Source organism: Pseudorasbora parva, chromosome 23, assembly GCF_024679245.1.
Source record: "Pseudorasbora parva isolate DD20220531a chromosome 23, ASM2467924v1, whole genome shotgun sequence".
NCBI lineage: Eukaryota > Metazoa > Chordata > Actinopteri > Cypriniformes > Gobionidae > Pseudorasbora > Pseudorasbora parva.
The window spans coordinates 26,813,873-26,828,894 of record NC_090194.1 but is presented as its reverse complement, the minus strand read 5'-3'; the positions used below and the strand labels follow the sequence as shown (position 1 = coordinate 26,828,894).

The window sequence follows — 15,022 nt, the reverse complement described above, 5'->3', positions numbered from 1 at the left end:
TTGCACCAAACCCATCTAGTGGGTTTGCTGCCAAAAAGCTCTTTTTAGTGGTCCCGTTCGAAGTTCCAGTCGTGTCTGACAACTGAATATATCGGGGTTTCTGGACGAACAAGGAGGATTTTTCTTGAAACCCTCCTGAACAACTTGTACTAATGTAGGGTTTGTTTCATTGTTGTTGTTTTTTTGTCTTTCTGACCCCCAAAACTCAGCTAATCTCTGCAATTCTCACCTTTGATCTTTGGAGAGTCTTTAGACACTCAAACTCTCCTCATAACTGTGCATTAGGACAATATAGACACGTCTTCTTCCAGGCAGATTTGTAACATCTTTAGTTTGATTGGAACTTCTTAATTATTGCCCGGATCGTGGATTGTCAATGCTTTAGCTATTTTTAACAGCCACTTTCTATTTTGTAAACACAAAATGATCAGCCTAGTCACCCTGGTATGCTTAAACATGTAAAAATGAATGGGAATACTCATAAAAAAATTCTAGTGGTGCCAATAGTGTTAGGGATGGAATGATTACCGGTTTCACGATAAAAAATGATAAAATGTCCAGACAGTTAGTTATGTGGTTTAAAATGTAAAACGCGTAGGTTTTTCAGCCTTTTAAAGGACCAGATATGAGGGTTAGATTTTGGAGGTGGAGGAAGAAACACTTCAAATCTGCAAATGCAAGGCAAGTGGACTTTGACCTGGAAAATAATCGTTATTATATCATGTCTGGGGAATGATAACGTGAAGCTTCCACGACAAAAACAACAAAAAAACATGAAAAAGTTCAGAAAAGACTAGTGACATTTAAGGGATAATAATGTATATTCATCGTACACTTATTACACAGTTTTTCCTTAAGCCTAGTTCAGACTGCACGATTTTCAAACTCGTCAGGTCACTGCTCTTTTCACGCTGCATGACTATCTGGACTATCACTCAGTCACTGCTGTGTTCACACTGACCGATGGTTTGGCGACAGAGAAGTTCACACTGCATGACTGAACAAGAGGAAGAATCGCCGACAACTCTCTCTCTCTGGTGCACAAACTACGTTTCCCAAACACACGTGCGAAGTGACAAGTAAACAACGCGAGATCACACGTGCATCAGACCGGAGTTCTCGCGCGAGACTTGGAATTGTTATTAAAAATGATAAACTGCACAAAGTTTGCTTCAAATTGTATGTGCGCTGATTTGTGGAGAAAAAGAAAAAAATATTATAGCGGAAGAAATTGTTGGAGTGACAGAGAGAGCCAGGATTGTGTTCTGCAAAGACAGTTTGAGGTAAATATACAATTTTGTAATGTGCTGCTGCTGTGGCTGGATGTGCAAATGTTTGGCCTTTGTTTCTGTTTGATAGAATTGTAAATATATCTATTAAAATACTGATATTCTGCTCTATAACTCCTCCCTGAACGTCCTGCTGCCCTGTATCTCACTCTTTCATTGGCTGTCGGTCATCGCCAAAGTAATTTTCAGTCAGAACGCAGTTCACACAGCAGGAGTTTCAATCGCCGACAGGTCCAGATATTTATCATGCCAAATATCTCACGGGTGTCGGCGACTCGTCAGCGATTCTCTCTGATCGCGTCTTTTATTATTCAGACTGCGCGATTGTTACTCGCGTGCACGAGCACCGATTTGTCTATGATTTCGGGCACATGTCTGCGATTTCACAAAACCTGTCGGCAACTCAAAATCGGGGCAAAAATCGGGCAGTGTGAACTAGGCTTTACCATATAAATAATTACGGGGACAACTGAATTGAGATTAATGTTTTAAATCTTACCAGTTTATAAATCCATTTTGTACAGTGTTAATTATAATTTTACTCTATTATGATGCAGTAGAAATGCCCCTGTATGAGTATTTGCCTTCTAGGCTACATATCATATGATATAGGTAAGCAATCACACAAAGAGTGCAATTAAGCGACTTACATTTTAGACACAATTTTGTCACAATAGTGTCTGTTTTGTTCTATTTCACAGGTGGAAACAGTTCCAAATAAAGCCATAGCAGAACTGTTTTTGTCTGTGAGCAACACACAGAGGTGTTTCATTACTAAGGAATTGGTTGAATCAATGATTCAATGACTCAATTATTAAGAAAGTCAAATGTTTCGTTCCTGAAACGATCAGCCAATTGAACAAATTGGTTGAATTAATGACTCATTGATTCGCTCATTAATGGGTCTTGCACACTGTGCCATTTTTCAAAATCCTTTGCTAATGTCCCTTGTCAGACTGTACGAACATGATCCCCAATGTAAATCTGTGTAAATACATCTAAATGACACTTAAGATGCATCTTCCATGTTTCCTAAGTAATAATTTGACATAATAAATGATGCATAAGATACATTTAACTAGGCAAGAACAAAAGCCCTTATTAATGTATATACATTTGAATGTAAAAGGTTTAAACTTATTGAAAAATGTTTCCAATAAAACTTTCGAAGTCAGCTGTCCATGGGAGTCCTAAACCTGTCAGTGTACCAGCAAAATAACACACTCCGCAAAATATTGTTTGATCATTGTTACGGACAAAATCCCAGAACAGAGATATTCTTTTTGTCAATAATGCACACCCCTAGTCTTTACAGATATTATTAGCCTTGAATAGATAGATGTGACTAAAGCCACTAGCCACACATTGGTTAATGTGCATGTTTAATATAAGAGCTGAAGCAGAAGTGAAAGAACAGGCAGGAAATGTGTCACTGGTTAATGAGTGTGCGTGCACCTGCATGCTCCATTTTAAAATGACCACTTCTCAAAATTAGTGCACACTTCTCTAGTGCTCAAATTTACAGCGTGAACACATTCACACATTTATAGCAGCCTCTTCAGACAACAGAAGCTTTGAATAAACTAGTAACAGGCCAAAAAGGTAAGAAACCATTTACTTTATTTTATTTATGTGCTTCAAGCTCCTCAATTTTAATTTAGTCATTTTATTAAAAAAAAATAAACAAAAAACTAATGAAAATGTGTAGATTTAAGAGAGAAATGGTACATAAATTTAGATATGTAATTATATAAGTTACATACCCTTGTTTCTAACTCTGGAGTCTCAAATAAATTAAAATGTGTAAGTAATGTGTAATTTGAGTAGATTTAAGGTTTATCAATAATACGCAATATTGCCCTAAAGTGATGTCTGGGGGGAGTTTGGTTTTTAATGACCAAGTTCGATTAACCCCTTCAAAATATGACAAAAATGCTTCATTATTATTATTATTATTATTATTATTATTTTAATATTTTAAATATAAGGGAATAACATAAGGTATTTATTAAATTATTTGCCAAAAAAGGCAAACTACACCTAATAGATTTTATTTTACCATTTTATTATTTTAGCAATAATAATAGTAGTAATTATAATAATAATAATGTATAGAAAAAGCAGAAGCTTACAAGAAAAAGCATGCATTGAATACAACATAATCAGTCATTAATATTTTGTTAGTTCTCTTTTTGAATGCGTTCTTGTTCATCATTTCTTTGTATGACATTCTGGTCAAAAATTGTCATCACTTAGGGCACTACTAATGTCGCAGAATATTATATATATATATATATATATATATATATATATATATATATATATATATATATATATATAAAAATAAAGATTTACACCCTTTTTGACACCGCATGTTCCATTAATTTACCATAGTAATGTTTAATTAGTAGGAAAAAAAGGAGTAAAATATTTAGAAAACCAGTTCATTTGATTTTGAAGAAATTTAATGTAAAATAAAATAACAAAATTTCTCCATTCTCTTATATTTCACAGAACCATGATAAGCCCCAGAATCACTTGCTTTGTGTACTTTGCATTGCTCCTCGGAACAGCACATGCTAACAGCACAGCTAACACCAACATAACTGATTCAATCACACACAAAAAAGAAACAACTACGATAAATGCCATTAAAAGCACCATATCAGTCACCAACACTTCAGTGACCATGAAACCAACATCTGAACCAACAAAGACTCAGCAATCAGTCTGCACACCGGCCACTCCTGAACCCACTAAAGGACAGTGTATCTTCGTACTGCCAACTGGAGATAGTCTGCAACTGGTTGTGGTTGCTCTCACAGTGGGCTGCTTTATATTGCTGCTGACCACACTGATATGCGCCAGCCAGGTTTGTCACCTGAGAGGAATCATCTCTAGACTCCATCTTTGTCACAGCAGCTTTGACCTACGTGCTATAAGAGAAAAGAGTAAATCGCCACACAGGAATGAAGACCAAGTGGACGGGCAGCCAACTGAGACCTGCGTCATGCTATCAGAGGGCACCACAGCACAAGAGGAGAGTACAAAGGATGAGGAGAGCGTTCTGGGGGAAAAGACGGAGGAGAACAAAGACACAGAGCAGCCCAGTACCATGAAGGACCCAAATGGAGACGTCACCCAGGAGAACAGTCATGAGACTGACGCAAAAGCACCAGAGAGCTCCGAAACAGGGGTGTGATCACAATCGGGCACTTAAACCGCTGTCACACAACTCCCCCCCGCTGGCATTTATTGTCTGCACCTGCTTAAACTTGAACTTATCTTCGGCGTGAGATTCAAAGAAGGTCTGAAATCTGAAAGTACGGTTCTAAGACTGTTAATAGAAAGTTATATAAAAAAGACTAAACTCTCAGCACTGAAAATCCTGCAAATAAGCCTTTGTCACTCTCTTTATTGTATGACCATGTTTTAACAGCCAAACGCATTTTTTGTTGTCTGTATTTTTAAATAATAAAATGTGTGTTTTGTTTATACAGCCAAAAATCTTTTTCTTAAGTCTAAACATCCTCAAATGAGATCTACTTGAGAAACAAAAATATGTGAGATAAAACTAGTTTTTGGAGAATGTATCTATTTATTGAGCATATTTTAGTATTCTTCAAGGGTACATAACACACACAGTTTCTGCCAGTCTGATCTTAATCTTGAGTACCGATAGAGTAGTATAGCATCCTTCATAACTCTGAATTTTTTTTAGTTTTATCATATTTATAAAAGACAGATATGCTGTACCGATTCGTTCCGGAAATAGCCGAAGGCGCGAAGGGAGCTAAAGAATCACGCATGCACACACACACACACACACACACACACACACACACACACACACACACACACACACACACACACACACACACACACACACACACACACACACACACACACACACACACACACACACACACACACACACACAGAACTTCATAAAGTGCCATACTTGCAAAAAACTTTCAGAAACTTGTTCGAATCCTGAAGGAGAGTATTTGGCATAGAACTCTTGTCCTACAACTCATTTTTTGCTATTTTGGCAATGTTTAGCATGAGGATCCAACTCCTAACAGAATAAATCAGTCAGAATCATAGACTGTAATAAAAATATGAATGTAGTGTCTGTGACGTCACCTGTTGGTTTCCAAAGAAAAATGTTTAAACCTAAAAGCAGGGCTGCATCCGAAAACCTAGGCAGCTGACTCTTTCCCTTACTGCCTTATGAGACAATGACTTGTAAGGCAGTGTTTTGTGCATGAAGGCACCTCACGAAACTAATTTTGGCAGACTTCTAAGGCGATATAACAGTTTGATGATCTACAGCAAAATAGAGCGTGCTTTGGTGAGAACTAAACACATTTAATTACTACAATAGTAAAAAACATACATTTACACACAAACTGACACAAAATGATCAAGGTATAATTCATATTGTAATATTTTTATACTTAAAGTAGTTCAAAATGAACACAATCTTGCTGCTTGCTGAGCAATATTTTTTTTGAAAATTATCCTTTTGTATTTTTCATTTACATGTACTTTTACTTACTTAAGTGTGTTTAATATGAGAAAATACTTTTTATACTTAAGTACAATAAATATCACATACTTTTACTCAAGTAATGTTCTAAACAGTGACTAACTTTTACCAAAGTAAAGTTCTGGCAAGATTTCTATACTTTTACTCCAGAATGGCTTTTAAGGCTTTATATATCACTGCTTCCCTGTTGGTTTTAAGAGAGACCACGGGAAGTTGCCGCTTGGGCAGAATAAATTAAATAGCGTTAGCTGAAAACCAAACAGGAGAGGAGTATTTTAAATTTTCTCTAGAAAATCTTTGCAGTTTTTGCCCTTTCCAGAAGTTTTACTTTAACAAACTCCTCCTAGAGATTTAACCAGAACAACACCATATTTGCACAGTCTAATCCAAAGGCCTTTGCAATGTTAAATTGAAGATCTTGAGTTTTCCCTGGAGGGCGTGTCCGTGGCTGCCTCACGAAGTTCCATGTTTTGCCACAAAACAGGAAGTTGTTTTAACTAGGGCATACAATGTCCAATCTGCCCAACACTTCACGTTTGATAAGAGCCCTGATCTGAAGACATCTACATGACAATGTTCAGTTAGTTATAGCGCCACATGCTGGCAACAGGAAATGGCATGCTTAACACTGTAATTCACTTCCTGAAACACATTTAAATATGCCACAAAGTACCAAACATGCTAGAAACACGTTAAAGGTGCCCTAGAATGAAAAATGTAATTAACCTTGCCGTAGTGAAATAATAAGTGTTCAGTACATGGACGTCACATACTGTGAGCACCATTGCCAAACACCATTGCCTCCTCCTTCATATATAAATCACGTGCATGAAAAACACCACGGGAAAAAAAGTGAATCTTAACATAACGCCAACCGTGATGCAAGCGTTGGGAATTATTTATATGTACGCCCCCAAAATTTGCATATGTACGAACATGTTCATTGTCGGGTGGAACTGACGGAGCCGAATCATCGGGACTGCAGGTAAACAAGCGACACTCGAGGGATAGCGAAAACGGCAGCTCTCATGGACAACATGTCATGTTCCAGGCTGTGCAGGGGACGTGAGGACTTTTCTACCCTTCCCACAGATAAAAAATGTCAACAGTCACGTTTGATGTTTATTATAATTGTATACCACAACAATTTAATTCAAGATCGTTCATTTGTTAGGCCCATTTCAAGCAAGCTTCGCTCAGCGTCTTTAACCAAAGAAAGTGGCAATTACAACTGTATTCCTTCAAGCAGTAAGTGGTGACTTCCACTTTAGGGATGTTAACCGATGACCGTTTGACCGATGGTTGACCGTATCAACGTTAACCGATCAAAGTTGTCGGTTAAAAAAAAGTGATCTCTAAATTAGGCTATTATAGACAGTGGACTAAACGCTACCATCTCATTCCAAAATCTTTTTGTGTGAAGTGAACAAATCCCTCACAATCAATTTTTCATAACTCACCTGTTTGTACTTAATAAACCAATAAAAACTTTTGGCGCGAGGTCACAGCGTTTGGGTTAAACAGGCTAAAACACTCGAGGTTAGAGCCAGGGCAGACAACAGTATGAAGCGTGCATTCCGCATAAGATGGGCTTACATTTGGAAATATGTGACCCATCACGGAAACCAGGGACACAAGTCGGCAGCTCTACTATTGAGAAAAATGAGAAAGAAGCGGATTTTTTTTTTTCAAATTATGTGATTTTCGCTTTTTTGCAGAATCTCACGAAGAAGTCTCTCCGTGTTTGAGATGGCATTAATTGTATATTTAAAAGCGTATTATTTGAGGTTGAAACCGTCTTGTTTTGTCTGTGTGTTTTTCCATATTGGCCTTTGTTATTGCCCCACCTTCCAAGCGACGCGTGGCTAATTATTTATGCAGCGCTCTGGCCGGCTGTAGAGATGATACAAGCGACGATGAAAGCGGCATAATAAGACTGAATAATACCCTAATCTACAACTGAGTGAAGATGAAGAAGAGGAAGAATGTATCAGACTGGCTGAATGCACTCAGACGAGTTGGACCGTAAGAAATCAGAGGTTATATCGATAGTAACATTTGACAGGGATAAAGGCAGAGAAATGGGTCAAATCTGTAACCGTGGCTATTGTGTAGTGGTAAGACGCATGTCATCAAGTTTTGACGCAACTCGATCAGAGGATCGAATCTGCCTTTTGCCACACTCTCTCTTGTGGCAAAAAGCGGATTCGAACTACTGATCAATATGCGTCAAAACTTGATGACATGCGCCTTACCTCTACACTACAGCCACGGTTAAGTCCTGTACCCACATCTCTGTCTTCATCCCCTTCAAACAGACGCACAGTACATCCACTAAGAAGACCCCAGCAAACAGAAAGTGTGCCCAAATGACTTATTTCATTGGCGGCAAGAAGATTGGCAAGAATACTTTTCTGTTTCTTATGGAGTGTTCCAGAAACACCAAAGTTTGTCGTTTTGTGTTCATTCTAAGAACACACACACGTTATCTCATGTTTAGACCTTCCCATACCTACCTATTGTTCTTAACTCTCGTTTTAATTGTAATCGTTAGCATCGTATCACTTGCACAAAAAAAAAAAACATTACTATAATGGGCTTTTAGATGGTATTGTTAGCATCTTTATTATTAGTAGTATGCGGTCCGATTTTTCCTGTTGCGTCTGTCGTTACTAGCAACCATGCAGCTTTACAGGGGGTGTGGCTTATCTAAATGAGATGTAAATGAGCCATATTGTCACTCCCAGCAGGTGATAACAGGTGAGAACTGCAAAACTTTAGAGGCTGTTTTCTCTCGTTTACACTTTTCTAAAGGCATACATTTAGATGGCCACAACTTCTCCAAATATTATCAGATTTTCATGTGTTACGCATCGTTGGAAAGCTTGGAGACTACACTTTCAGAATCTGTGAATAACTCAAAATGCCCCAGAACTGACTTTTGTCCCTACTTTCCGTGACTGGGCACATATATTACATCTACATTTCAGTGGTAACACATAAGGTGTTGATCATCATCTTTCTTTTTTATTGTTAGCACTACCTCGAACTAAAGCGGCGTCTCTTCGGAGCTGTGATTTTCCTAAAAGATTTTCCACACCAAATGCCTTTATTTTCAACGCGATCACCTTGTACCCAAACCATTTTGAAACTAAGGAGCCATTTGTTTGTCGATTACAAACAAGCTCCTCGGCGCCGCGTTTGAGGGACTCATGTTTCGCGCTGTAGGGGATTTTAAAAAATTGACGTGAGTGGAAGGGAGGCGGCGGTGCCGGGACAGTGAGTGTGTGTGTGTGTGTGTGTGTGTGTGTGTGTGTGTGAGAGAGCGGCAGAGAGATCATAGAGAGATGTGACAGAGTTGCGAAATTGCAGGTGTGGCTCGGGGCAGTTATTTCAAATAGCGCAGCATCCTTTAAACTAATCGGTTAACCGGTTTCAACCAAGCCTGCAGTCTCCCTCTCATTTACTGAAGCTTTAGCGCCTCGATCGCCCCCCGGTGACCGGTCCCAGTATAGCCGCCCCTCTGTGTTTTCTAATGGACGCGAGGCAAACTAAATAATAAAATTACACTTCAAAAAATGTTCCCCAAAGTTAGTGTGTCACTGAAGGCAGTTATCATCACGATGATTTTATTTCAGGTGTTTGTTTTAAAAATAAGTTTAGTTTGAGTTAGTTATTTGATGCTATAAAAACGGGGGGTGCGACGTCATGATTGACAGCTGAGACTGACGGCTTCTCTGAGTGAAGTTGTCACTGAGGCACTAACAGACTTTTTTCGAAATTTTTGGGAGCAGATTAGAGCTTTAGCTTTAATTTCTACATTTCCATAACTGTTTATTTCACACCAACATAATTCATTGTTCTGCATCTGCGAGAGTGTGGGCGGGCTTTTGAAATCGCGGCTGTACTTCCTGCTCTACTTCCTGCGCTGTACTGCGCAACTCCGGTCCCGAAATCGCTACTGCGCAGACTCGGTCCCAAGATGTCCGCGCCGTGCAAGGGCGCCTGAAAGCTTCAAATCTGACAAGCGAAAACGGATGATGTCGAGTCGTCCATATTTTTTTACGGTCTATGGTTTCAACTGGTTAATGAGGCTCGGTGGTCGGTCAAGAAAATGTTTAGTTTTCACCATCCCTAAAACACTTATTGACTGTTTAAAAAATGTCTGATTAAATTGAAAGTTTCTTAGAGAGACAGCATTGTCTAGATAACGCAAGATGCTAGTACAGTAACAGTAGGAAACTCCAAGTACCATACAAAACTAAATAGTGTGTCTAATGACAAAGGTTAATATTAATTTACAAAATACAACCGTAGATACACTGCTTACAGATCGTTTACTCGATCCTTCTAGCAAACGCCACCTTTTCCACCATATAAGTTAAAACGATAGTCATTTGACAAGGCTTTTCATTTTGTAAAAATATATATATATATTTTTGAGAACTGAAGTATGTTTTTCGATGCTTGTATTTTTTAGAGTACATCACAGTCACTGCGTAGCCTACATTGTGACTAACGTTATATAAACATGCAATATCGTTGACGAAAAAAGACGAGTCTAAAATCACTGGTTTTGGTTTTGTCTGAGGGAATGAAGAGTGTTTGTGCGGTTGCCAGATTTCAGTAATTCAATCTCCCAGAGCTTTTCTGTGAAAAGAACATGTATACTATCCGGTGTTTTACCTAAACATGTGCAATCTGGCAACCATATGCACGCAAGCTCTCTCTCGTGCGCGGATGATCTGAAAACACCAATAAACAAGTAAGCTGCATTTTAGCAATCTCTATTTGAGATGTTCTGCTTAAAGTGTCATTCAGTCGGTCTGTGTTCTGTCAGGACTCACGAGCCGCTTCGCTGAACAACTGAACTTGTGTGAGCTGCTGAAATGAGCCAATCAGAGCAGAGCTCAATATTAATATTAATGACTCTTCCAAATAAGGCTCAAACAGGACCTTATTAAAAAAGGCCCCCTGACTCGAGGTTGCCAGATAGGCTGCAGGATCAGCAGGAACGTTTGTAGCTGAAGCTGTGGTAACTAGAGCAGATCTGGCAACCCGGATGCCGAAACACTACTGACTTTGTGATTGAAAGGACAATATCCTGACCGAACTACTGTTGTCAGTGATATAAGTATTTGAAATGAACATGATTTCTTAATGTCTAGTGACATATCAGGGCCATTTTAGGATGAATTGAAATACATTTCTTACATACAGTTCCTTTAAGACAAAAAACGATTTAGAAATTGACTGTGCAGTTTTGTGTTTTTTGAATAAAATATTTTTTTGTCTTTATACCGGTAGTTTCTCTTCTGAATCAACTTTGGTCACAATAAAATAAATTAAATCCACACAATTTCATTTTGCAGCATCCCAGCACCACGATAAAATACATCATTTTACAGCCACACCCTATATTTCTGCTTTTCATTCACAGTTAGCACGTGATCTAGCAGAATATATTCTAAGCCTGTTATAAATAGAAAAGCAGCAACCCATCCAAGACAGTTGATGAATGGATCGCCTCCTAGACACAGGAACAGCCTTGAAATGGTAAGACACATTTTGTCAGAAAAACTTTAATATTTAAGACTTTGTACGCAGCACTGAAGTCAACACATTGTTTGGTAGAATTTAAAAAAATAAGATAAATGTGATCATTATACTACATAAATATAATTCTGAGAGCTTAACAGTGCTTCACTGAAGTATTTGCAACATCGATGATGGTTAAAAAAAAGAATAACAATAATAAGAAATTATTATAAAGGTAGCACTTAATTTTACAGTCCTGCTCCCCATGTACTATGCATACAATGAACTTATTATAGTAATTGCAAGAAATAATAACTAGGTACTAACCCTGAACCTACCCCAAAACCTAACAAAAAAAACATGTAGTTACCTTATATTACCCAGTACTTTTTAGACGTGAGTGCAGATACTGTAAAATTAAATGCAACCATTATAACATATACATCCATTTACAGTAGTAATTTAACTAAAGCACAGTTGTTTAAACTTATGTGAATGGAGTGAAAGTAGTTTTGTATGTACTGTAATTCAAGAATAATCTCCTAGATAACCAATATTTTATTTGAAATATAAACTCTTTCAAACATCTAACAATATAATGCAAACTTTTACAACTTTTTCCCCTTTCACTAAAGTATAGTCAAATGTGAAATATTTAACACGGAGCTACTCAGAATTTATCTGCTGGCCATTTTGCTGTCGCTGAGTTTACACACACACACACACACACACACACACACACACACACACACACACACACACACACACACACACACACACACACACACACACACACACACACACACACACACACACACACACACACACACACACACACACACACACACACACACAGTAGTAATTAAACTGATGGGATTTGTACAAGTTTAATGGTTATGTTAATGTAAAAGGTTATTGTATATGTACTGTATTACAGGGTCAATCTTCTTGAGAAGCAATGTTTTATATGAAATATAAACCATTTAAATTATCTAAGATATAATGTAACTACAACGTGTTGTACATTAAAACTTTTTTTTTCTCTTTACAGATATAAAATATCACATATTTAACATGGAGCTATTCAGACTGTGTTTGTTCATTTTGCTGTCATTAAGCGTCACTTCGACCACAAACTCTGACCACACCAATGCCGAAGAACAGGAGTGGAAGGGTGGAGAAGGTGTGAAAAGGTCACGAGTGAGAAGACAGAACTTACACATAGATGCATTACGTTTACAAGAAAAGGTTTATGCTTTATATGTTTTATGGAGACTTTTGAATGAAGTTTCCAACAATATAGAAACCAGAACATCAACAATGAGACCAGACAAACTAGAATCTATGACATCGGAAGGGTCAAAGAACACGGAGATTGTCTTTAAAGCAAAGGACAAACCATCTTCAGCTCTGACACAGGAACAGAGCACTCAGTCCTCTGGCATTACTGGTACAGATGACTCTCATACAGCTATGGCGTCTTTCCCCATTGATCCATCACAGAAAACAACTCAATCAGGAGATTCACGACTAGTCCAACAATCAACTCAACGACTCCAGACCACAGTACATAAAATAACAGAACCCAGTGAAGTTACAGAGCAACACAAGTTTGATTCCACAACATTCAAAACCGTTGAGGAACCCTCTTTAGATATCATATTTGAAGAAAGCACTCCTTCTACAGGTACAAATGATTCTACAGGAATAATGTCTTTCCCCACTGAACTGCCACCACAAGTGTCACAAAAAAACACTCAGTCAGCAGCACCACGACTACTCACACAACAAATAACTCAAAATACCCAGCGCTCCAAACAGAAAATATTAAAACCAAGTCAAGTCACAGATCAACCCGATTCTACAACATTGGCAATCAAAATGTCCTTCAAAGCAGCGGAAGAACTTTCTTCAACCATCATTCATGAACGACTTGACCATTTCACTGGTATTACTGATGCTAAAGACTCTACAGCTATGGCATACTTCCCATCGCACTCACAGAAGACAACTCAGTCACGAGATTCCCTCCTAGTTGAACAATCAACCATGGCAAAACAGAAAATGACTGAACCCATTCATGTTAGAGAGCAACACATCCCTGATTCCACAACACTGACAATCAAAATGTCCTCCAAAGCAGCGGAGGAACTTTCTTCAACCATCATTCATGAACAAATGGACCATTTCACTGGAATTACTGATACAAAAGTCTCTACAGCTATGGCATACTTCCCAACACACTCACCAGACTCACAGAAGACAACTCAATCAGAAGATTCTCTCCTAGTTGAACAATCAACCATGGCAAAACAGAAAATCACTGAACCTAGTAAAGTTACAGAGCAACACATCTCTCGTTCCAAATCATTCAAAATTTCACCCAAAGCAGCTGAGGAACCCTCCTCAGATATCATTAATGAAGAAAGCACTCGTTCTACAGGTACAAATGATTCTACAGGAATAATGTCTTTCCCCACTGAACTGCCACCAGAAGAGTCACAAATTAACACTCAATCAGGAGCATCACGACTATTCACACAAAAATCAACTCAACATACCCAGCGCTTCAAAGAGAAATTTTCAGAACCTAGTCAAGCCACAGAGCAACACATCCCTGATTCCACAACATTGACAACCAAAATGTCCTCCAAAGCAGCGGAGGAAACTTCTTCAACTCTCATTCAAGAACAAATTGATAATTTCAATGGTATTACTCATACAAAAGACTCTACAGCTATGCCATACTTCTCAACACACCCACCAGACTCACAGAAGACCACTCAATCAGAAGATTCTCTCCTAGTTGAACAATCAACCATGGCAAAACAGAAAATCATTGAACCTAGTAAAGTTACAGAGCAACACATCCCTGATTCCACAACATTGACAATCAAAATGTCCTCCAAAGCAGCGGAGGAACTTTTTTCAACCATCATTCATGAACAAATGGACCATTTCACTGGAATTACTGATACAAAAGTCTCTACAGCTATGGCATACTTCCCAACACACTCACCAGACTCACAGAAGACAACTCAATCAGAAGATTCTCTCCTAGTTGAACAATCAACCATGGCAAAACAGAAAATCAATGAACCCAGTCAAGTTACAGAGCAACACATCTCTCGTTCCAAAACATTACAAATTTCATCCGAAGCAGCTGAGGAACTCTCCTCAGATATAATTCATGAAGAAAGCACTCGTTCTACAGGTACAAATGATTCTACAGGAATAATGTCTTTCCCCACTGAACTGCCACCAGAAGAGTCACAAATTAACACTCAATCAGGAGCATCACGACTATTCACACAACAATCGACTCAACATATCCAGCGCTTCGAGGAGGAAATTTCAGAACCAAGTCAAAACACAGAGCAACACATCCCTGATTCCACAACATTGACAATCAAAATGTCCTCCAAAGCAGTGGAGGAAACTTCTTCAACTCTCATTCAAGAACAAATTGATAATTTCACTGGTATTACTCATACAAAAGACTCTACAGCTATGCCATACTTCTCAACACACCCACCAGACTCACAGAAGACAACTCAATCAGAAGATTCTCTCCTAGTTGAACAATCAACCATGGCAAAACAGAAAATCATTGAACCCAGTCAAGTTACAGAGCAACACATCT

The 15,022-nt window shown here is 38.3% G+C and overlaps 2 protein-coding genes across 5 annotated transcripts in view; one reads left to right on the top strand and one right to left on the bottom strand.

The window, feature by feature from the left end:
- Nucleotides 1–15,022, bottom strand: part of nf1b (neurofibromin 1b) — a 118,036-nt gene that overhangs the window by 23,734 nt on the left and 79,280 nt on the right. The gene's annotated exons all lie outside the window — the stretch shown is intronic.
- On the top strand, nt 2,756–4,790 carry LOC137062585 (uncharacterized). The gene is made up of 2 exons (XM_067433471.1): nt 2,756–2,891; nt 3,804–4,790. Exon 2 carries the CDS (start codon nt 3,808–3,810, stop codon nt 4,489–4,491), a length of 684 nt encoding a protein of 227 aa, XP_067289572.1. The 5' UTR covers nt 2,756–2,891; nt 3,804–3,807; the 3' UTR covers nt 4,492–4,790.